Source organism: Pseudorca crassidens, chromosome 20 (genome assembly GCF_039906515.1).
Source record: "Pseudorca crassidens isolate mPseCra1 chromosome 20, mPseCra1.hap1, whole genome shotgun sequence".
Lineage (NCBI taxonomy): Eukaryota > Metazoa > Chordata > Mammalia > Artiodactyla > Delphinidae > Pseudorca > Pseudorca crassidens.
The window spans coordinates 49,533,419-49,556,886 of record NC_090315.1 but is presented as its reverse complement, the minus strand read 5'-3'; the positions used below and the strand labels follow the sequence as shown (position 1 = coordinate 49,556,886).

At 42.0% G+C, this 23,468-nt stretch overlaps 1 protein-coding gene across 3 annotated transcripts; it reads left to right on the top strand.

The window, feature by feature from the left end:
- Window positions 1–94: 94 nt before the first annotated feature.
- Window positions 95–20,172, top strand: LOC137215600 (ATP-dependent RNA helicase DDX19B). 3 transcript variants are annotated; one of them, XM_067721033.1, is made up of 12 exons: window positions 95–202; window positions 9,329–9,377; window positions 10,264–10,317; window positions 11,386–11,521; window positions 11,803–11,895; window positions 14,063–14,165; window positions 14,730–14,844; window positions 17,281–17,458; window positions 17,829–18,066; window positions 18,611–18,773; window positions 19,237–19,428; window positions 19,864–20,172. In XM_067721033.1, exons 1-12 carry the CDS (start codon window positions 131–133, stop codon window positions 19,923–19,925), a joined length of 1,455 nt encoding a protein of 484 aa, XP_067577134.1. In that variant the 5' UTR covers window positions 95–130; the 3' UTR covers window positions 19,926–20,172. The 3 variants fall into 3 exon arrangements, with proteins under 3 accessions (XP_067577134.1, XP_067577135.1, XP_067577137.1); XM_067721034.1 differs by lacking the exon at window positions 95–202 and adding an exon at window positions 2,362–2,532; XM_067721036.1 differs by lacking the exons at window positions 95–202; window positions 9,329–9,377; window positions 10,264–10,317 and adding an exon at window positions 2,367–2,532.
- Window positions 20,173–23,468: the final 3,296 nt, after the last annotated feature.

The window sequence follows — 23,468 nt, the reverse complement described above, 5'->3', positions numbered from 1 at the left end:
TTGGTGCGCATGCGCCAGGCTTGCCGTTCCCCTTCTCTGATTGGCTGGCGGGACTGGCTTCTAAGCCTCAGCCAATGAGGCTCGGGCTGTGAGCGGCCGTTGGCGGTGGTAACCGCAATGCTGAGGGGCGATGGCTGGGGCTGCTAGCCCGTTCCGAGGTCGCGCCGTAGGGCGCTTTCCGCTCGCCCTGCCTGTGGGCGACGTGAGTATCTCTGAGGGTAGAAACAAGACCTTTTTCTCCACGTTCAGGGTTCTTCCCCGCCCCCACCCCGGGCTGGGACGGGAGGGAGGGACAGGAATAATAATAACAGCGTATATTTAATCAAGCCTTCGCCAAGGGCCAGGCACTGGGCCGATGGCCCTTAACCTTGTGATGTCGTTGAATCCTCGAACCGTGAGATGAGTGCTTACCAGGATTTCAGAGGAGACGGGCTGCCTAAGGTCACGTGGGAGTAAATGCAGGAGGCTGAATTCAAATCCAGGGGCTCTTATTCCCTTGATTCCTCTCCACAGCCCCACTTTGGGAACCAGTTTCCTTCTTACCAGGAGTCTCACATTGTGCAGGTGTTGGGGGTGGACACATAAAAGTCTAGAATCCTGGGGCTTATTTTTTAAGTTTTTTTTTTTTCTTTTTAAATAGGAAAAGCTATACATACTAAAAGCATTTATGGGAAAGATAAGCACTAAAATTCAGGAGAGCTTCTGTCTCTTGGGATGGCAATGCAGGGGCTTCATTTGAATCTTAATTGTTTTATTTCTTAAGCCGTGAGGTGGGAATCTAGGTGTCTGTTTAGTATTCCCTTTCCTGTTTGTCTGAAATACAATTTTAAAAGGAAAACACGCACATGGAAAAATTTTCAAAGGATTAGCTGTACACAATGAAAAGGAAGTCTCCTCCCACCCCAGACTTCTAGAGCCCCTCACTAGAAGCAGCCACTGATACCAGTTTTGTGGGTATCTTATACATTTTCTGTAGTATGTACAAGCATATATGAGTTTGTTTTGTTTGCACAAGTGGATCCTATTGTATACAGTTCTGCACCTTTAATGGCTTATTTTTAACCTCATTAAACATAAAAGTTCCTTAACCTCTTTTAGCCCTGTGATCAATATAATTTGGCAAGACATTCCCAGGGTTGCTTCTCACATGAGGAGATGTAGGTCATGGCCTGCCATAATGCATATTTACCTTTTTCTTCTTGCACATCGTCACCTGTAGGGTCCAAAAAAATCTCCCCCAAATTAACCCTGTAAAGAGTGCGGGAGAAAAAAAATCATGGCAAGAAGAGGATTGTAGGAACTGCTTTACCCTTTCCCAAACATTTTTACTTATAGTCTACAAGTAAAATTCCCCATAGACCCCACTGTTAACTTGAAATTAATTTGTTGTAGTGGATTACTGGCAAAGTGAAAGAAGTGGGGATTCATTTCTCACTCAGGTTGCAGGGAAGTGCCCAGCTTCTTTCTAGTGAAGTAGCAAGGAGAGAGAAGCTTGTTTGATCCCAGTTAAGGGAAAGTGTCACACTTAATCCTTATTTTACCTCTTCTAAAAGCCATGTATACACACACACACACACACACACACATATTTTTAATTCTCCCAGTCACAGAACCCTTACATAAGAGAGCTGGGATTCTAGCCAGGCAAGGCTAACTCTAAATGTTACACCAGAGTGGGGCGATCCCTCGAGTGAACTCATTTGCTCATAAGCTGCTCTGCACGGCCCTTTTCATGGACCTCCTATCAACTTCATCCCTGGTTCTTGTCATCATCCCAGAAACTGTGTTTGGTTCCACAAACCTGCTTGCTTTTTGTCTGATTTTCTACCTGGAACACATTTCCCTAGCACCCACTCTGAGTATTTTTCAAGGTCAAATTCCTGTAAGTGATGTTGGCACATAGTCTGTGGGACAAATTTTTAACCAAACGGTGTTTGAGAGGGCTGATTCCCAACACCCTATCCAATACCTGGACATTTAAAATTACCAACCTGAAAAGCGAAGTTAAAAATCTCTTTCAAATTCATCTTGCTCACTATCCGTAACGGTTTTGTGTATTGGTATATTCAATCTATATGAGCATCTTCTATGCCACCGTGCTGAGAGAGAATGTGGCATCTCTCCCAGCACGGTGGCAATAGAGAGCAAAACGTGGTTTTGCTCTTTGGTTGGAGAGCCGGTTGACCTTAGGCACTTTAAGATACTACCTTAGTCTGTGGTTCTGGACGTTCGATAAGAAACCAAGAGCAATGAAGGGGTGAGGGCCTGAAGGCGACAAAAGTGCCAGTCCAAAGCGGGTGAGGGGCGGCCGGTCCGGCGCGGATTCTGACGTCACTGCGGCGCGCCGCTTCCGATCCCCAGCGCCTGAGCGAAAGAATTCCCCCCTCTTTGGGGCGGGAGTCTATCCAGATCGCGGATCGCGCCGCGCCAGCCGGCTAGTTTGCCGGCACCTGCGTCCCAGCCGTGCCTGCGACCATGGCCACCGACTCGTGGGCCCTGGCGGTGGACGAGCAGGAAGCGGCAGCCGAGTCGGTGAGTTGGCTTCAGCCGTAAAAGGGTCAGGGGGCCGTTTTGGCCGGGATCAGATGCCTGGGAAAAGACACTCCCTAGGTTGGTCTGGGCCAGGATGGAGTGCGCGTAGGGATGGAGCCTGGACCCTGAGCTGGCTTTGTTTACCCACCCGCCAGCCCCCGACAGATTACGTAAGCGCAGGTGAGCGCTCCCATAGCTAAAGAGCCCAGGCGCCCGCCTGTCTTCCTGGAGTCAGGACCCTGAATTGTAATAATCACCTATGTAGGTGTCATTTTCCACCTTCCGATTCTGAGCTGCTTGGGCTCAGGAACCATGACTTATTCATTCATATTTGTGTGCTTCCTCAGCTTGCTCAGTGATGATGAATGACTGACTGTGTAGGCTTGGCAGTAAATCCTCTCGTGATCCGCTTAACTTTGTTCTGGGCCTGACACACAGTAAGCAAGATATGGGTTAAACGTTACTATATGGAATTCATTTTTCCCGCCTAAACACTCGAGTTCTCATAGTGCTTTGAACCCGCTTTGTTGGTACTTATTTCTGTTAATTTCTCGAGAACAAGGACTTGGTCTTATTTTTTATAACTGATAAAAATGTTTCATATGCACATAGATAAAGGGTCAAATAGTTTCAGAAAGTGGTTCCCGCCAGTTTCTTCCTCCCCAAAGAAAACTGTTATTTCTCTTGACATTGATTTACGATACTGACCTCCTTGTTCCCTGAATAACATGCTTGCTTTGCTACTTGTTGAATTTTCCGGTTTAGGTGTTTATTGATTTTGACACTTTACTCCATCCTCCTTTCCCCACCACAAAAGCACACCTTCCCATTCCCCATCTTTCCATTATATTGTGATTTTAGTTAGATCAGTATTCTGTGCTTATATTATTAGTAACTCAGGAATACCTTTATTTCCTATACAACTTTTCCCTTGGAATTTGTAACTGCCGTTTTTTTTCCTTGTGTTTATCACCAATTCAACCCCAGCCTCTTTGCTAATTGTCTAAGTTTATCTCAGGATGTTCCCACACATCAAGTGATCTGTCAATTCCATTTCTGAGTCCCCCTGCGATGCAGGGGACATGGGTTCGTGCCCCGGTCCGGGAAGATCCCATATGCCGCGGAGCGGCTGGGCCCGTGAGCCATGGCCGCTGAGCCTGCGCGTCCGGAGCCTGTGCTCCGCAACGGAGAGGTCACAACAGTGAGAGGCCCGCGTACCGCAAAAAACAAATAAACAAAATAACTGTACTAGTTGCCCCAGTTCATTTTGGGGGCTGGAGGGGAACAGGGCAAATTTCCCTTTGCCCTCAATCTGGGGACTTCCTCCTCTTCTCTTGTATTGGATCCCTCCCTTTCTGTATCCCCTCTCTTCATCTTTCACGATTTGGTGGAGCCATTTATCAGCTTTCTGAAGGTGTATAGGAAGTAAATTTTTTAAGATACTGCCTTTCCGAAATTAGCTTATTTTGCCCTATCATTTGAACAATAGTGTTGCTGGGTGTAGAATTGTTAGTTGGAAATTATTTTCCTGCCAAACTTTAAAGACATTGTTGTATTGCCTTCTAGATTTCTGTATTTGTTGTTGAGATGTCTGAGACCATTCTGATTCCCGATGGGACCTCTTTTTCCCTTTCTAAGCTTGAAGAATCTTCTGTTTGTCTCCAGTATTCAGAAAATTCATGACGATGTTTCTTGATATGGGTCTATTTTCATTCATTTTACTAGGCACTGGGTGGGAACTTCAATCTGGAAAACTCTTGTCCTTGTGTTATGGGAAATTTTCTTGAAAAATTTCATTGTTGATTTCTTCCCCTTGGTTTTTCTTCATTTCCTCTTTCCAGACTCTTATCAGTTGAATGTTGGATCTCTTGGACTGCCTTTTAATTTTTTTAAGTCAAGTTTGTTGTGATATAGTTTATATAAAGTAAAATTCACCCTTGTTAGTGCTACAGTTCTGTGAATTTTGACAGAGACATACAGTTGTGTAGCCACCATCACAATCAATATATAGAACGTTTCTACAACTCCAAAAAGTTCCCTCAAACTTTTTGCATTCACTTCCTTCTCCCCACCCATCTCTGACAGCTGCTGATTTGTTTTGTGTCATTTTAGTTCCACCTTTTCCAAAATGTGGTATAAATGGAATTATATAATATGTAGCCTTTTGAAAAATCTGGCTTTCACTTAACATAATGCGTTTGTGATTCAGCCATGTTGTTGCATGGATCAGTAGTTTGTTCTTTTTTATTGCTGGGTAGTATTCCATGCATGGGTATACCACAGCTTACTTAGTCTTCTGTTGATGAACATTTGTGTATTTTCTAGTTTTTGGCATTTATGAATAAAGCTATTATATACATTAGGATACAGGTTTTTGTATGGACTTATGTTTGCATTTTTCTTGGGTAAATACCTAATAGTGAGATTTGCTGGGTTATATGTTAAGTGTATGTTTAACTTTATAAGTTACAAACCAAACTGTTTTCTAAAGTGGCTGTACCATTTTGTAATACCACCAGCAATGGCTAAGAGCTCTAGTTGCTCCACATCCTCACCAGCACAGCATGGCCAGTTTTTTCCCTCCATTCTAATAGGTGTATAGTATGTCACTGAGGTTTTGTTTTTGTTTTTTTGGGTTTTTTTTTTTTGTGGTACGCGGGCCTCTCACTGTTGTGGCCTCTCCCGTTGCGGAGCACAGGCTCCGGACGCACAGGCCCAGCGGCCATGGCTCAGGGGCCCAGCCGCTCTGCGGCATGTGGGATCTTCCCAGACGGGGGCACGAACCCGTGTCCCCTGCATTGGCGGGCAGACTCTCAACCACTGCGCCACCAGGGAAGCCCGTCACTGAGGTTTTAATTTACATTTCCCTAATGACTAATGATGTTGAGAGTCTTTTCATGTGCTTATTTGCCACCTGTATAACTTATTTGAAGTGGCTTTTCAAATCTTTTGCCCACTTAAAAATTTTGATTGTTTTCTTATTACTGAGTTGGGAGAATTCTTTATGTATTCTGGATACAAGTCCTTTATCAAATATGTCATTTGCATAAATATTCTCCCTGACTGGAGCTTGCCTTTTAATTTTCTTAACAGTACTTTTTTGAAGAGGAGACATTTTCAATTTTGGCTAATTCTAATTTGTCAATTTTTTCATGATTAGTTCTTTTTGTGTTCTCTCTAAGAAATATACCTTACCCAAGGCCTCAAAGCTTTTCACCTGTATTTTCATCTAGAAGATTTATGGCTTTAAATGTCACATTTATGTCTGTGATCCATTTTGAGTTAATTTTTTTATGTAATAGGAAGATTAGATCAACATTACCACAGTCAATTTTAAAACATTTTCATCACCTCAGAGAGAAACCTGTACCTGTCAGCAGTCACCCCTATTTCTCCTCAACCTCCCAGCCCAGCCCCTTGTAACCACTAATCTTTTTTCTGTCCCCTTAGATATGCCTATTCAGGACATTCCCTATAAATGGAATCATATAATATGTGCTCTTTGGTGGCTGGCTTCTTTCACTTAGCATGTTTTCATGGTTCATCCATGTGGTGACACGTATCAGTACTTCATTCACTTTTATTGCCAAATGATATTCCATTGTATAGATACCACATTTTATTTATCTATTCATTGATGTCCATTGATGGGCATTTGAATTGTTTCTACTTTTTGACTATCATGAATAATGTTGCTGTGATCATTCATATGTACTTGATCATGTACAAGTTTTTGTGTGGACATTTTCAGTTCTCTTGGGTATCTATCTAAAAGTGGTATCACTGGATTATATAGTAACTGTGTTTAACTTTTGAGGAACTGCCATACTGTTTTCCAAAGTGACTGCATCATTGTATCATCTTTAAGTTTATTATTATTTTTTTGAGATTAGTATCATCTATGAGAGGCACTATTGTGTAGAAGTTAAGACCTAAGACTTTGTAGCCAGACAGACTTGGATTTGTATTCTGGGCCCAACACTTATAACCTTGGGCAAATTGCTTAACTTCTCTGTTCCTCAATTTCCACATCTATTAAATGGGGATAATCATAGTACCTACCTCACTGATTTATGGACATGCCTGAAATAAGTGCTATATAAGTGATTGTTATTATTATAGTTATTGTTATCTATAATTCATTTTCTTTGCAGGAATCTTGAATTACTTATCCATATTGTACAGATTAGTTGAACCTGGATAAGTTTTGTGAATTTACTTAATCTTGCACAGGTAAATTATAATAGATCCCAATATTCTAAAACTGAACAAATGAGTAAAGACAGCTCTTTCCTTCTGCCTTGTGAAACTCCCACTGAGGATCTCCACAGGAATTGTGTGATGTAGGTGACTCTGACATGTGCAGTGCAAGGTTACTGTGTTTTAAATATTCATCAAGCTCCATTTCTTATTCATTTTAGAAAAGAAAATATTAAATCCTATTTATGTTTATTTCCTCATTCCCCTGTGGTTCCTCTTTGTTCCCCTTGTTCCTTAGGAAATTTCAATTTAGAGAAGGGCAAAGGGAGTAGGAAACTCTAATGAGTAAGACTCTTAAGTCTCCTACTTCACCATTGTGCCTAAGGCATTCCTTATTCAGTATAACTGAATAACCATTTAATCTTCCTTCTTCTGTCTCAAGAATCCTTTCTCAAGTAGCTTTTGAATAAAATGCAGTGTGTAACTGTATAGATTCCAATTATTTTAACACATCTTAAAAGCGAAAATATTAACTAAAGGCCTTGAAAAAATGTAGATATTATAAGGCGGATGTTTTGGCTTTTTTGCCTTTTGGCTAATTTTTTGGATTGCAAAATAGTTTTGAATGAAGTTGCAAGAGAAATTGGTTTCTCCTTTTTGGTCCAAGTAAATGGAGCAAAGGAAGGAATCGGAACTAACTGGACTTTCAACGTAAGTTTCAGCGTTCAGTTCACTGACACTGCAGTAGGTGATGTGAACTTCACTGTCCTGGTGCTTTTGCTGTTTAGGCTTTGAGGTCCTTACAGCAAAGTGAGGGCTGAGTATGTTTTCAGAATCTGCTGGAACCTCTCCAGAATTCTGATACATTGTAATCAAAACAACATTTCTTGGTTTCATTTACATTGTTGCTATCAACTTTTTCTGTACGTTGCATTTTATTTATTTTAACTGTTTATTTACTCTGTTAGCTTCAATTTTAACAGTATACCAACAAAAGAATAGGTTGTCCATTTATCACTGATTATTACAGTAAAGGATATTTCTAACTCACTTATACCTCAACCCTATCATTTATTTTAGGTAGCAGTTATCACCCTAGGAGTGAGTACTATTAACCCTGTTCTTGTAAATATTGCCAGTAAGTCAGTCTGTCTGTCTCTGTTTTTAACAGCCTTGAATATTAGGCTTAAACCATGTTCATTGGCAGGATGTGGAAGAGGAGTGCTTTAATGAAGACTAGAATATATTGAACGCCTACTATATATCATAACATGGTGCAGGTTGCCTCATTCATTATCTATTAGTGTGCTCTCTGTCGTTCAGAATTAATGAAGGATTTTTACTGCTTCATAGTGATTTCCTTTTTTTTTTTTTGCCAATTCCCTGTCTTGCCAGTCTCTCCAGTGTGTTCCCCCGCCCCCTGCTTCCTCCTCCATCCACCCCAACAGCGAAGTAGACAGACACCAGAAACTCCCTTTTCAGTTTCCATCAATAGAAGTGAGGTTCCTCCATTCCCAGCTAACTACCCATTAAAACAGTTTTTTCATTCCCCCCTCCACTTTCCCCTTTATTGGACTTAGAGGAAGAGCAGAAATGAACCTCAAGACATAGAAAACCTGTGCAAGTGGTGCTTTAAGCAATAGCCATTTGATTGTGGTGGTGATTTTCATTCTTTTTCCCTTCTCTACATGGTATCTTAAGCCCCACTTAATATTTTATGATTAGAGCACCTGCTTTGGCTAGATCCAAAGGTCAACTAAAAATAAAAATATCCCCTGTCTTTAAGTTCTGTTCTTTTCTTTCTTTCTTTTTTTTTTTTTTTTTTTTTGGCTTTATTGAGGTATAATTGACAAATTTTCATACTAATAGGGGAGATAAGTCCTTCCAGGATATCCCTAACTTACAGTGTTTGATCAAAGTCCTAATAAATCTTTCTTTGAAATGTCTTTCCTTTATCCCTTCCTTTCTATTCCCACTTCATCCTGCTGGGTATTTTGATTACATAGTGTGCCATGATGCTCTAGGCTGTTCCCAATTTAAAATACCAGACATCTAGCACAAGGCAACCCGAATGTGAGGATGCATACTGGCGTGCTGTGGCCCTGTCACTCCAACATAGCCTGCAGCATGACTGATTCCCACCCACAGATGCTTTTCATTGCAGTCTTCCCGCCTCAGTGTTCTCTGAAGAATGAGTGCATTTTCCAGTATGTCTCTAAATTTCCTCTTGTTTGAAAAATGAGTGTGACAACTTAAATGGTATTCTGTTGAGAGATTGAGAGAATCTGTGTAATCCGGGCATTAAGCAAACTCACAAATTATTATAATTCTTTCTAAGGATTGTAGTTAGGAAGTATGGATTTTGAGCTGTTGTGTAACCAGTTTTTTTCCTCTGGTTTTGTGGGATATTTTGTTTATTCTCACTCTAACATTTAGTAAACAAAAGGAGCCCAGCAGAACAACCTAATGACTATGTCCTAACGAATAGGTCATGAGAGTGGTTCATTTCTTCCCAGCTTCACTGGGGGAGGCACTATTGATGCAAAATCTTTTAAGTGATTTTCCTGACACTTTACCCCCCATGTTCTCCATTTAGTTCAGCAACTTGCATCTTAAGGAAGAGAAAATCAAACCAGATGCCAATGGTGAGTAACTAAATGCTAGTTTGAAAACAAAAATAATTTCCTTTAGTATTAATGTTTTAACATAACAACTGTCTGGAAAAAAATTATATGTGTACCAGACAGGGCGCCGGCAGATATTGGCAGTCATTTGACTTGGGAATCAACAAACGGGATTGTTTGGTGTTCTGCTTCATATAAGCATGAGGATGCCTAATTGGCTTATAAATTATAAAGTGTATTACTAACCATGAAAATATACTGCCAATGATTATTTGTTTTTTAAAATATTCCTCAATTTGAGATGAGATAGACAAAGTATGAACAACCTGAGGGTTAACCTATTGTAATTATTCTGAAATCGTAGCTACCAAAAACCTAAGATGTCCATTGAATTTTTGTTGATGTATTTAACATTATAGGGGAGAAATTGTAACACCTCACTCTGAATTATTTTTCTGTATGTTTTTACAGTACTACAACATTGAATATATGTTTCTATTAATCAACAATTTATATACAAAGAGTCTTAATGGCACTATGGTGTTTGTATATTGACGAAATATGATTTGCATAGATATAGATATTCCTCTGTTGAGCATCAAGGTGGTTTTGGTCATTGCTAAAACCATCTTTCTGTAACATGAGAGAAATATTGATGGTGTGAGGGATTAATATTAGTTTTTGAGGTAAAGTGAGAGGACTTGGAAAGAACTGAAATATAAGCGACAGTTTTCATACCTTTGTTTATATAGGAACAATAAAATGTTTTTATCTGTGGCTTGGTTTCCTCATTTATTTTTTTGCTCCCCAGGCCTTTACATTTCTAGTGTCTCATAGAATTTGAATTGTCTCAGCTGTTGGGTATGGGATGTGATTTTGAATGACGGCCGCTTTGTGTCTGATAAAGGTGCTGTGGTCAAGACCAATGCTAATGCAGAGAAGTCAGATGAAGAAGAGAAAGGTAACTTAGCCTAGAGTTACATATACATGAAGTTCTACAGTCTAAGAGAATGGAATGTTATGAGGTTTCATTTTTACACCTTACTTGGCTGGACTTTAATGGGAGTCACAGTGCTAATAAAAGTTCAATATAGTCATTGGTAAAGGGATTCTAATTCTTTACATTTTAGAGAAATTTTACTTTGAACAACTGATAAACTTCAGCAGCAGCAGGAAATATTCCCTGAATGATTATCTTGTATTGGTCTTTATAAAAGAAATTTTAACTTGCGTCACCATTTCCTAATAAAATTATATATATTTGTTGGTATTTTGACACATTTAATGAACAGCTTATCCAACATCAAGATACAGACTTTGTTAATTTGGTTTTTTTTCCATTGTTGTGATGTGTTTTTTAAGCTCATAATTTTATTTTATTATTTTATTTATTTATTTTTGGCTACATCAGGTCTTTGCTGCTGTGCGTGGGCTTTCTCTAGTTGCAGCGAGTGGGGGCTACTCTTCGCTGTGGTGCGCGGGCTTCTCATTGTGGTGGCTTTTCTTGTCGCAGAGCATGGGCTCTAGGCACGCAAGCTTCAGTAGTTGTGGCACGTGGGCTCAGTAGTTGTGGCGCACGGGCTTAGTTGCTCCACAGCATGTGGGACCTTCCCTGACCAGGGATCGAACCTGTGTCCCCTGCATTGGCAGGCAGATGCTTAACCACTGTGCCACCAGGGAAGTCCCTTAAGCTCATAATTTTAAATTTATATTGAGTGTAAATTGGGGAGTAAATATTTGGGTTTGGATAGGAGAAATCAGTAACCTCAAGAAAGGATAGTTGTTAGGAATAGAGTTCTGGAGAAGAATATGAGGCCCCAACAGATGATACGAGTATCATAATTTTTCCCTTTAATAAAACTATTTTAAATGCATTTATAAATCAAAACTAAGCTATACCTTGAATTAGGAGCCCCAGTACAAATGCATGTTATTGCTTAAAATACCAATGGCAGCTGAATTCAGATGAGATCATCACGCTGGATTTCATGGACTTTTTAAAATCTTCACACTCTTTTTTTCCTGACAGAGGACAGAGCCGCCCAGTCCTTACTCAACAAGCTGATCAGAAGCAACCTTGTTGATAACACCAACCAAGTGGAAGTCCTGCAGCGGGATCCAAACTCCCCGCTCTACTCAGTGAAGTCCTTCGAGGAGCTTCGGCTGTGAGTATCTACTTTCTGTCTCTCCCCTTTGTGTTTAGATAGAAATCCTAGGCCTGTTACAAGTGTTTTTTCATCACTACAGAACATTTTTACTTAACACAAGTTTAATGAAAGAATTTAGCTGCTTTGGGCTAGTAAGTAAAATTTCTAGGTAATTTGTAAAAGCTTTAGCTGCACTCATACATTGTGTCCAGTTCACAATTCTAGTACTGTTAGCTAGATATGTGGCTTCTTTCCTTAACCAAAGAGACTGTGACTTTCATCTTTAACTATTTTTCTAGGAAACCACAGCTTCTCCAGGGAGTCTACGCCATGGGCTTCAACCGTCCATCGAAGATACAGGAGAATGCATTGCCTTTAATGCTTGCTGAGCCGTACGTGTCCTAATGCAACTCTATCCCATTTTTAACCTCCCATGTTTTTTTTTTAACTTTTATTATTTTAAAAAACTATACTACTAATTACATGCTCATTTTAGAAAAGTTAGAAAACAGTGAAAAATAAGAAAAAAGAAATAATTTGTAATCTCCCTCTCCCCTACACTATTAATATTTGGAGTAGAGACTTCTAGATGTTTTTCTATGTAAACTTGCATATGTATACTTTTTTCTTAAAGGAACCATATAAAATGTTTAAATTTTTTTTGATACGATAATTACATAATAATATTTCTATGTTGGTAAATACATTTATATCATTTATATACACCATGATTTCATTATATGGATAAGTAAAATATATGTGTCAAATGTAGAAGACAAAAACCAAACAGGGTTCTAGGAGACCAGAATAGTACAACTGCTAAGGTCATTTTCTGGTGCAGTGCTTCTTACTCTTTCACAGGTGTTTGAATCTCATAGGAATTTATTAAAATGCAGACTCTGATTTCAGTAAGTCTGAGATGGGGACTGAGGTTCACCATTTCTAATAAGCTTCCCGGTGTTGCTGGTGCTGCTGGTGTCAGACCACATTTTGAGGAACAAGGTTCTAGAGCATGAGGAACTTTTTATAAAAACTGATCCCTACATCACATACAATTATCTAAATTTGTACTGCATATAATCCTAAATCCCCCTTTCCCTATTTGTCTGAAAATAGATACTTTAGGTCTGTATTTTCTCAAAGTTTTTTTTTGTTCTGTGTCATAATGTATTTTTCAAGATGGATAATGTCTTTTCAGCATACTTAAAAATGAATAAATTGAATGTTTATTAGATTGTTTCACATTTGCCACTTGTATTTATGGATCTTGATGCTTTCATAGATGCTCAGTGTTAGATTGTCAATGTTAGAAGAGATCTGAGAGAATTTTGTAGTACTTTTTCTTCATTAACATATTTATTGAGGGCTTGGTTTGTAACAGATACTATTCTAGGCACTTGGATACATTAGTGAACAAAGCAGACCAAAATCCTTGCTCACAAGGAGCTTACATTCTAGTTTGGAGTATAGATGATATATTTTTATTAAAAATAAATCAAATATATAGTCTGTTAAAAGGTGATAGATTGTAAATATAATTAATGCCCCTGAATTGTACACTTAAAAATGGCAAATTTTATATTATCTATTTTACCACAATTTAAAATAATCATTAATGTAATATACCAAAATCATTGACTTGTATACTTTAAATGGATGAATTGTATGGTATATGAATTATATCTCAATAAAGGTCTTTTTTAAAAAGGTGATAAGTGCTAAAGAGAAAAACAGAGCATGATGGGGGGGATTGGGAATACCAAGGACCTGACTGCAGTTTTACTCTCAACGTTTTATTATGGAAAAGTTGAAAGGATTTTATAGTGAATACCTATATATACCCACCTCCTAGATTCTTTCAGTGACATTTTACTGTGACTATTTACTATGCTTTATCATGTATCCATCTACCAGTACATCTTTTTTAAGGCTTTTCAAAGTAGGTTGCAATTTTAAATCAAGTAGTTAGGGTAGAATCTCATTAAATAGGTGATATCTGAGCAAAGACTTGAAGGAGAGGAGAGAGTTGGCATGTTATCATCTGGGGACAGTGGTACCAGGCACTGTATAGCCGGTGCAGAAGCCCTCAGACAAGAGCATGGCTGGCATGTTTCCAGAGCAGCCCCGGGGCCGTTGTGGTGGAGTGGAGTGAGGAAGGGGGAGGGCAGTGGTGAGGTGGAAAACAGAGAGCTAGTGGGGAGCCACATCAGGTGCGACCCTGTACGGCATTAGAAGAATTTTAACTTTTGCTGTGAATGAAATCTGGAGTGATTGGAAGGTTTTTGAGTAGAAAAGTGACATGAGCTGACTCACATTTTAAAAGAATCACTCACTGCTATGTCAAGAATAGATAAAAGATAAGGAAGGAGTACTTCAAATCAAAAGCATAAAATCTTCTATTTGTGAAGCTAGCGTATGTAACTTTACTACAGAATCCAAGGCCTCCTTCTGTAAATTAAGTTGGAATATTCATTCTTTAATTAAGCTTTATGCTTCATTTTTATTCACTGAAAGAATGCATGAGATTTATACTCCTAAACAGTTTGTTTTCTTGTGCAGCCCACAGAACTTAATAGCCCAGTCTCAGTCTGGTACTGGTAAAACAGCTGCCTTTGTGTTGGCCATGCTCAGCCAAGTAGAACCTGCAAACAGATACCCCCAGGTAAGGGCTTGGTGAATTGGGGTTTTCTAACTCATAGCTGGAAGGGAAATGCCATTTGATGGATTAAAAGCTGAGCTTTGTATTACTTTTCACATAAACTAGAACCCCGTAAGTTGAGCACAAACAGCATGGTTGATCTTCCAGTAATAACAAAAATCCTGTTCCCCTTTCGATGATTTGCCAGTCCTGGGATACTGCTGATAGGCTTGGTTTCCTTAGTTGCAAGAAAAACCTCCTTAATCTACAACTATCATCCATTAGGATCTTCTGAGAACCTTCTGAGTAAGAGAAAAGGAAGCTTATCTCCAAATGGAATTTCAGATCCCTACTCACATGGGGCTTTTGGTACTCCAGTGGCCAATAGCTGTTCTCAACTGTCTTTACCCAGCCAGAGTTCTGACCCCCGAGAATTACAGCTTATGACTGCAGCTTAAAGAGTCAAATGGTGTGCCCTTTATATATTCTTTGCTTCAGCCTCAGCTGGAGGAATCATTAAGTTCTAATGGTAATACCCTGTTGCATAATAGTGTCTTGAATTCTCTCTCTGTATTCTTTCCCTACCAGTGTCTGTGCCTCTCCCCAACTTACGAGCTCGCTCTTCAAACGGGAAAAGTGATTGAGCAGATGGGCAAATTTTACCCTGAACTGAAGCTAGCGTATGCTGTTCGTGGCAATAAATGTGAGTATGAATATGTGATCCTTGTTAATTAAGCTAATTACTTTTTATTTTGAAAAATTTCAAAATGTATGCAGTTGAAATAATACAATGAACACATGTGCCTTCCACCTAGATTCGAAAAGTAAACATTTTGCCATATTTGCTTTACCTGTGTTTGTGTCCATATTTTTTTTTTTTTTTTGCGGTACGTGGGCCTCTCACTGTTGTGGCCTCTCCCGTCGCGGAGCACAGGCTCCGGACGCGCAGGCCCAGCGGCCATGGCTCACAGGCCCAGCCGCTCCGCGGCATGTGGGATCCTCCTGGACTGGGGCACGAACCCGTGTCCCCTGCATTGGCAGGCGGACTCTCAACCACTGCGCCACCAGGGAAGCCCCATATTTTTTTTTTTTTTGGTGAATCATTTGAAAGTAAATTGTAGACACTGTGGCTCTTTATTCCTAAGTACTTTAGTGTGCACTTCATAGTAAGAACATTCTGCAGCATATCCACAATATCCTTATCACAACCAAGAAAATAACTAACATCTAGTCCATTTCATTTCCCCCTAATTGTCCCAGAACTGTTTCTTTATGTCTTTTTTGTTGAACCAAGACTGAGTCAGTGTATATGCATTGCATTTGGTTGTTATATCTCTTTCTTTCAGTCTAGAATAGTCTCCTCACATCCCCTCCACTACGTTACATTTGACTTTTTGAGCAGACCAATTACTTAAAAAATAGCCTGATATTTTTTTAATGTCATTGGAAGAGCAAAAGTGTTCTAGAATGTTCATGGCAATTAACCCTGGGAGATACTTTTATTATTATTTTTTCTTTATCCATTCTTTCTACTTTTGCTTGTTTTACAAAAAACTACAATATTTAAGTAATTATAAATTCGTTGGAATCTTGGTTGAGTCCTATGGATCTTTAACACAGACCTGTGACTTGATGACTCGCAGAAGTCCACTTGGTGTACATGTCCTAATGCCAACTTAAGTCAGTTCTTTTTTTTTTAAATTTATTTATTTGTTTTTGGCTGCATTGGGTCTTCGTTGCTGCGCACAGGCTTTCTCTAGTTGCAGTGAGCGGCGGCTACTCTTTGTTGCAGTGTGTGGGCTTCTCATTGCAGTGGCTTCTGTTGTTGCGGAGCACAGGCTGTAGGCACGGGGGCTTCAGTAGTTGTGGCTCGTGGGCTCTAGAGCGCAGGCTCAGTAGTTGTGGCACACGGGCTTAGTTGCTCCGCGGCATGTGGGATCTTCCCAGACCAGGGCTCAAACCCATGTCCCCTGCATTTGCAGGAAGACTCTTAACCACTGTGCCACCAGGGAAGTCCTCTTATGTCAGTTCTGAAGAGAAAAGTTAAATATGACAATAAAACTTAGTGGAAAATCTAAGTCTAGATTAGATGTCTTAAGACATCTAAAATATTGCAGTTTGTATCTGAGTTAGAATGACAGAGGATTCTGAGTATTTGTTTGTGGAGGGCAGTAATCGGTTTGTTAACTGAAGTAAAAAGGAGCATTTGTTAGCTTTAAATTGACTCAACATTCGTGTTAAGGCAAAATTTTCTCTGTGACTTTTTTTAAATATTTATTTGGTTGCACTGGATCTTAGTTACGGCTCACAGCCTCCTTAGTTGCGGCACATGGGATCCTTAGTTGTGGCATGTGAACTCTTAGTTGCGGCATGCATGTGGGATATAGTTTCCCGACCAGGGATTGAACCTGGGTCCCCTGCATTGGGTGCGTGGAGTCTTAACCACTGCACCATCAGGGAAGTCCCTTGGCTGTGACTTCTATGGGAGCTTGTATGTATTTGGTTAAGGTTATACTGTAATTAAAGGACTAAAAATTGAATCAGTAAGTACCATCTAACCCAAAATGAGCCAAATTCTCAATCTCAGGCTGCACAGGGCCAAGAATGTGCCATGCTGTGCCAGGCCTAGTCTGGGGAAGCACTCTAAGAGAGGCAGTTTGTTTCTTGGAAAAGACAAAACCTTTCATAATGAATCTTATTTACTGACCTGGGAAAGGGGCACGTAAAGGCAACTGACTCATTTGACATAGATGCTGGGAGAACTGAGAGGCAGAGTATACTGGAGTGAGAACTTTGAAAAAGTCTACTTGTGAGGAAATGCAAACCCAGGCAAGGGAGAATGATGTTGACAGAGAAGAAATAAAGATAAGAAATCCTTGAAAGAGGATTGATGATTATAGAGAATGTAAAAGAATACCATTTCCATCTCATTGTTTATACTCTTACCAAATCTTTTCAGCATTACTGTTTTGTGTGTGTATGTCCATTAAATACTGTAGTGCTATCCTAACCTTTCCTTAAAATATTAATGCAAACATCAAAACAATTGCTTTAAAATACATCATAGCTTTAGAACTGCTCAGAGAGTAGAGCTGGCTTTGCCATGGAAGTACCCACAGAACACATCTTGTCTCCACAGTGGAAAGAGGTCAGAAGATCAGTGAGCACATTGTCATTGGCACCCCTGGGACCGTTCTGGACTGGTGCTCCAAGCTCAAGTTCATTGACCCCAAGAAGATCAAGGTGTTTGTTCTGGATGAGGCTGACGTGATGATAGCTACTCAGGGCCACCAAGATCAGAGCATCCGCATCCAGAGGTAGGAACTCATGAACCAGGAGGAACTTCTCGGCCTCCTGATCTACAGCATCATCTCCTTTTACTTCACCCTCCTCTTCTTGGCCCTGCCAGTTCTTTACTCTGCAGCTTTCAGAGGCATTTGTTTGGTGGGCCATTTCCATGTCGCACTGACCATACCCCCAGCCTAGGTTGAGGAAGGAGACTTAGGGACTCTACCATCACCCGTGCCTGCCCCACGTCTGCTCCTCCCTCCTCCCTGCAGTGCTCCTCCCTGCTTTGCCACCTTCCTGGGGACGCAGGTCATCCAAGCCTGGGGAGGCTGTGCTTCTGTTCCTTGTAGTGAAACACTGGGTCGGGGTCATGTCGAACACCTGGGCCTTCCCTTGCAGGATGCTTCCCAGGAACTGCCAGATGCTGCTTTTCTCTGCCACCTTCGAAGACTCTGTCTGGAAATTTGCCCAGAAAGTGGTTCCAGACCCAAACATCATCAAACTGAAGCGCGAGGAGGAGACACTGGACACCATCAAGCAGTATTACGTCCTGTGCAATAGCAGAGATGAGAAGTTCCAGGCCTTGTGTAATATCTACGGGGCCATCACCATTGCTCAAGCCATGATCTTCTGCCATGTGAGTAGCAGCGGCAGCAGGAGGCCGCCTGCGGGGGAGGAGCTCCACTGGAGGGTGTGGCCCTGCGCCCTCCCTCTCAGCCAGCTCCACTTCGTGCTGGGGGACCAGGTTCCTTCCCGGTGGCTGGAAAGGAAATGAATCACCTCCATCTGCCTCAGGACATATTCTCACAGGTTGTAATGAGTTGTAAGGGGAAGACTGAAGATCTAAACCTTCTTTGGTCCCACTTCTTAGAGATAACTTGGGAAAAAAACCTCCAAATAACATCCAGGAAAATAATTTTAAAGTTTTAATAATATAGGGTATTTAGGAATGAAGACCTTTGGCTCAAACCAGCCTTTATAGATAAACACTAAGATCATTGAAGGAATTTGTCCAAAAAAAATCACATGGTAAAAAATATTCAGAAACTTTAAGCCTAACCTGCTGACTGAACTCAGTAGAGCCTTCATATATATTAATGGCAACAAGCCACTTTTCTGCAGGTGTCTTCATTTGTTTTTTTTACAGGTATCTTCGCTTAAAACAATTCTTTTTACTCCAGACCCGCAAAACAGCTAGTTGGCTGGCAGCAGAGCTCTCAAAAGAAGGCCACCAGGTGGCTCTGCTGAGTGGTGAAATGGTGGTGGAGCAGAGGGCTGCAGTGATTGAGCGCTTCCGAGAGGGCAAAGAGAAGGTTCTGGTCACCACCAACGTGTGTGCCCGCGGTGAGCAGAGATTGTGTCCTGGTCTGCAGGCTCGGGGTAGCGGGAGAGATCCTCGTCTGCGGGACACTCCGGTGGTTTGCGGGAGATCCTGTTTTCTAGAAGAGCCTGTTTGTATTCCCTCAGCAGAGGAGAACTTTCACAGAAGCCAGGAGTGCTGACTTGGTGGCTTAGAACGGCACCTGCTCTTCTTGGGGCCCCCAGTGAGGCTTTAGCTGCTTCTCCAGATACTGGTATCCAGCAGAGGCTCTCTGGAGCCTGATGGCTGATTTCATAATTTGGTCAGCACCTGCCACAGTTCTGTTTTCTCCCTCTGGGTTCTGCTACCTGCCCCTTTGTCTGAATCCCAGAGCTGGCCCATCCCAGACTGCTCCTTCCACCTGAGGTTGGCGTGTATAGGCCTGACTGTGGACGACAGTGATTTCTATCTCCCATCCTTACTCCTGTCCAACTCTCCTTCATGCAGGTATCGATGTGGAACAGGTGTCTGTCGTCATCAACTTTGACCTTCCCGTGGACAAGGATGGGAACCCGGACAACGAGACCTACCTGCACCGGATCGGGCGCACCGGCCGCTTTGGCAAGAGGGGCCTGGCCGTGAACATGGTGGACAGCAAGCACAGCATGAACATCCTGAACAGAATCCAGGAGCATTTCAGTGAGTCCCTGGGAGTGTCCCCTGCTGGGCCCTTACCTTACAGGGGCAAGTCCAGGGCGGGAGGGGAGGGTGAAGGGTAGGTTTTCCTGTGGCCCCGAGAGAGGCCTTTGTCTCTGTCCCATTCCCCTCCTTCCCTACAATGTGGAAGTTCTCAAAGAGCACACCTGGAGAGCTCAGGGCTCAGGGACTTGAATGACAGTCCCCCCCGGCCAGGCTGAGGGGCCTGGGGCTCTGGCTGTTGCTGTCCGTGTCCCTTGCTCAGTCACTGGAAGCCTTTGGGGTTCAGTGAAGGATCTCTGTGGCCAGAGGCACAGCACGTTCCTAGGCAGCAGAGACCTGTGTTTCCTCCCTCCCTGCTGTGCTGTCCCTTCCCTGAGTGTGTGTCTCTGTAACCCCATGTTGGTCTCTCTTTGAATTCTCTTTTCTTTCCCCCAGATAAGAAAATAGAAAGACTGGACACAGATGACTTGGACGAGATTGAGAAAATAGCCAACTGAGAAGCTCCTGCAGTCACTGGTGCCACCCTTGGTGCTCCCCCTGCACGGGACACTAGTGCTTTCACGGCACAGGCCTCAACAGTCAACACAAAGATGAAGGCACGAGTAGAGAGAAACTACCTACCTCATTTTAAATTACGTTTGGACTTGACAAAAATTGTACAAGTGATGGGGGAAGGTAGAAAAAAATTGTTTACACAACTTTTGAAGATTACGCATGAATACATAGAAATTTACCTTTTGGAAATTCTGTCTTTCTTTTGGCCAGCGTTTTCCCACATCATTACGCTAACCTAGATGTTGTGGCTGATCGCTTGCTCAGGAGCCTTTGTGGCAGCCCCGGCCTGTTCTCTGCTTAGAATTGTTCAGGCCAGCCTCCAGCCCTTGTGAAAGTGATAGAGTAGAGGTGAAGAGGGAACACAGAGAGAGAGAGACCGAGTAGCTTAGGTGTGTAAGCCAGTCATCGTGTTTGGAGTGTGGCATGAAACAGCAGAGGAGACCTGCGAGCTGCTGCTTTGGATTTGGGTTGGGACAGCTCGTCTGAGTGTTGTCGGTCCTCGCTGTCCTGATGGCCAGAGCAGGAAGATCTGCTAAGCATGGACCACAGTGCCAACCTGGGATCTCTGGTGTATGCAAGTCTGTGTTGCAGACCATGACTTGTTCTTCTCAGTGGGTGCAATCTGTGCAGAATGCACATCTGATAACTGTGCTTGTGCTTGAGCAAGTCCTGTGGAGAAGTCATCGTGGAGAATTAGTGGTGGTCCTGGCTTGCCACAAAACCTGACCTTGTGGGCACTTGCAGCATCTTTTTTTTTTTTTTTTTTTTTTTTTTTTGCGGTATGCGGGCCTCTTACTGTTGTGGCTTCTCCCGTTGCGGAGAACAGGCTCTGGACACCAGGCTCTCAGCCGCTATGGCTCACGGGCCCAGCCGCTCCGCGGCATGTGGGATCTTCCCAGACCGGGGCACGAACCCGTGTCCCCTGCATCGGCAGGCGGACTCTCAACCACTGCGCCACCAGGGAAGCCCTGCAGCATCTTTTTTACATCCCTAACATTACCTTGACCGTTTAGTAGCCGTTAGCAAATAAAAGGTGCTCTGAGGTTTGGATCCTCAGTGAAAATTGTGGTTTCAAGTTGCTAATGGCCAGTCTCAGGGCTCCAGAAGCGATCAGCAGTAGTCAGAAATCCTTGCTTTGCCTCCAGATCACAGAAGGCAAGTTTTTTATCGGAGCTGGGGAATGATTTCAGAATTTAGGCATCTTGATTATAAAGGGATTCTGAATATCTGCGTTCACAGTGCTTGGAATACAAACAGGTGCAACTAAGGGACAAGGTGGACTACAGCCATTCATCTGTCCAAGGCAAGAGTAACTGCCAAGGCCTTTGCTCCACCCTTACTTGGCATCTTTGTGCAGAGCAGTCAGAGCAAATAATAGTAATGGACACTTCCTCATGCCTGGCCAAAGCTGTTGGTACCCACAGAGTGACAGAGCAAAGATGAGATGAAACTGAGTTACAAGAGCAATATGAAACCCCAGCTGAGAGTCCTCTTCAGCTCTTTGACTTCGATACGGAAGGGCCACTTTATCTAGGACCAGGCCTGAAAGAGGGATTTTCTGTGATGAGAACTATTCCAATCCCAGACCTTCCTTGTAGGCATTTCTGTGTTTTAGGGCCAGATTTGTCTCCTGGGAAGGGAAGGGGCCAAGTCAGCCTCCCAGGTGGTTTCCCTAATCTGACATTACAGATGCTACAGAGAGAACCGCAGACTGTCAGTCCTGCCACATTCCCCTGGGGGCACTTGACTGTGTTGAGTCTTGTTTGTACTTTTGGCCAACTCTGACCCACCTAGGGAGTCTTGTAAGAAGGGAAGAAATTTTATGCCCCCTCCAACCCCCGCAAAGTCCTGTGGACCAACCCTGGAATAACTTAAAACAAAGGCAATAATTAAAGGAGTGTGGACTCCTGAGGCTGCAGGCTGAGTACATCCCACCTTCTCACAACATGTATAACCTATCTACTGAGTAGCCCTAAATCTGAGCAGGAAAATGGGAAGCGATGTGCTTCAGACTCTTCAATAGTAGGAATAAATGGGTATCTGGTAGAAATCTAGATTAACAGTTCCTTATCTGGGGCTAGACCCCTAAGAACTCACTGGATGGGTTTTATGGAGTTTATGAAGTTTATGCAGTGTTTTGAGTTTAAATGTATTTTCCTGGGGAGAAACTCCCAAACGAGTATGTGTCTTTTTAAAAGGTAAGAAAGACTCACTGTATGGATGGCTCTGGAAAGTCCCCCCAGTGTCACTGCAGCCCATGTTCGTTCCTGCCAGTGCTTAGCCTCTAGGGCGTAATGGTCCATAGCTGCTTCTGTGACCTTGTGCCATTTTGAGACATCAGTGATGTAAAAATGTATGGAGCCCTTGAGCTTCAGTCCCCAGAGTTTCTTCTGCTGATTTTAGTAAGTTCCTATGTATGGAATGATAAACTGTGCCCTACAAAAAGAAACTTGCTTGAGAAAAGGAGATTTGGGCCCAGTGGAAAATTCTGGATATGTTCATTATCCATAAACAATGGGTTTTTTTGGAGTGTTCATTGGCTGTATGCATAAGAACTAATCAGTCATTAATGTATTCTTTATTGATGTTTAACTGAATTATGACATGTTCATGTTACTAAGACATCATTTCTGAGTATAAGAAGAAAACAGCACGTTTTGGTTGCTGGTATTAGTGAAGATTTATGTATTATTATTCCATAGACTAGTCATCACCTGATACTACTGTTCCATTTCAGAGTTGACATTGCTTCAACATAAGCAGTTGGGATGTCACCATAGGCCAAGGGCCCTACTCAGTTGCCAGAGGGCTCCTTACCTTCCTGTTTTTCCTGCTGGTAAACCAGAGTATGCTGGCTAACTAATCAGAAAGAAGGTAGATGTCTGCATTACAAAGGCCTTACATTCGATTTTCTAGTCCTAGGAAAGGAATACAAATAGGGCTTGGAAACAGGTCTTCTCCCTTTTTTGTTCCCATCTTGTTTATTATTTAACGTGAAGGCTGTTTCATTCACAGTGTCTGGTATTCAGAAGGTAAGGATTTCTGAGGCTAGAGAAGATTTCATGAAGGGGTTGAGTTTGCTTATGAGAGAAAAGTGGTGGGATTCCAAGTGACAAGAAGAGTGGCCTAGGCAGATGAGGCCCTGTTAAGACCAAAGCAACTTCACTAGGATTAATGCAGTACACTGGAAGGGTAGTGAAGGGAGCAGCCTTGCCACATGGGCAGAGAAAAGTCTTGTTAGGTAGAAAATGAGATTTGATTATTTGAACAGTATTTGGATTTAGTAGTGAATTGTCATAGATTCTTGGATCACAGGAAGTGATGAAATGGGGTTTTGGGAAAAATGGTCTAGCAGAGATATACAGGATATACTGGAGCTGGAAAAGGCTGGCATCTGAGAAACCAGTTAGATTATTACATTGGTCCCATCACACAGTAAGTGCCAGGATGTCACTGGTCGTATTGAGAACACAAAAGAAGAAATG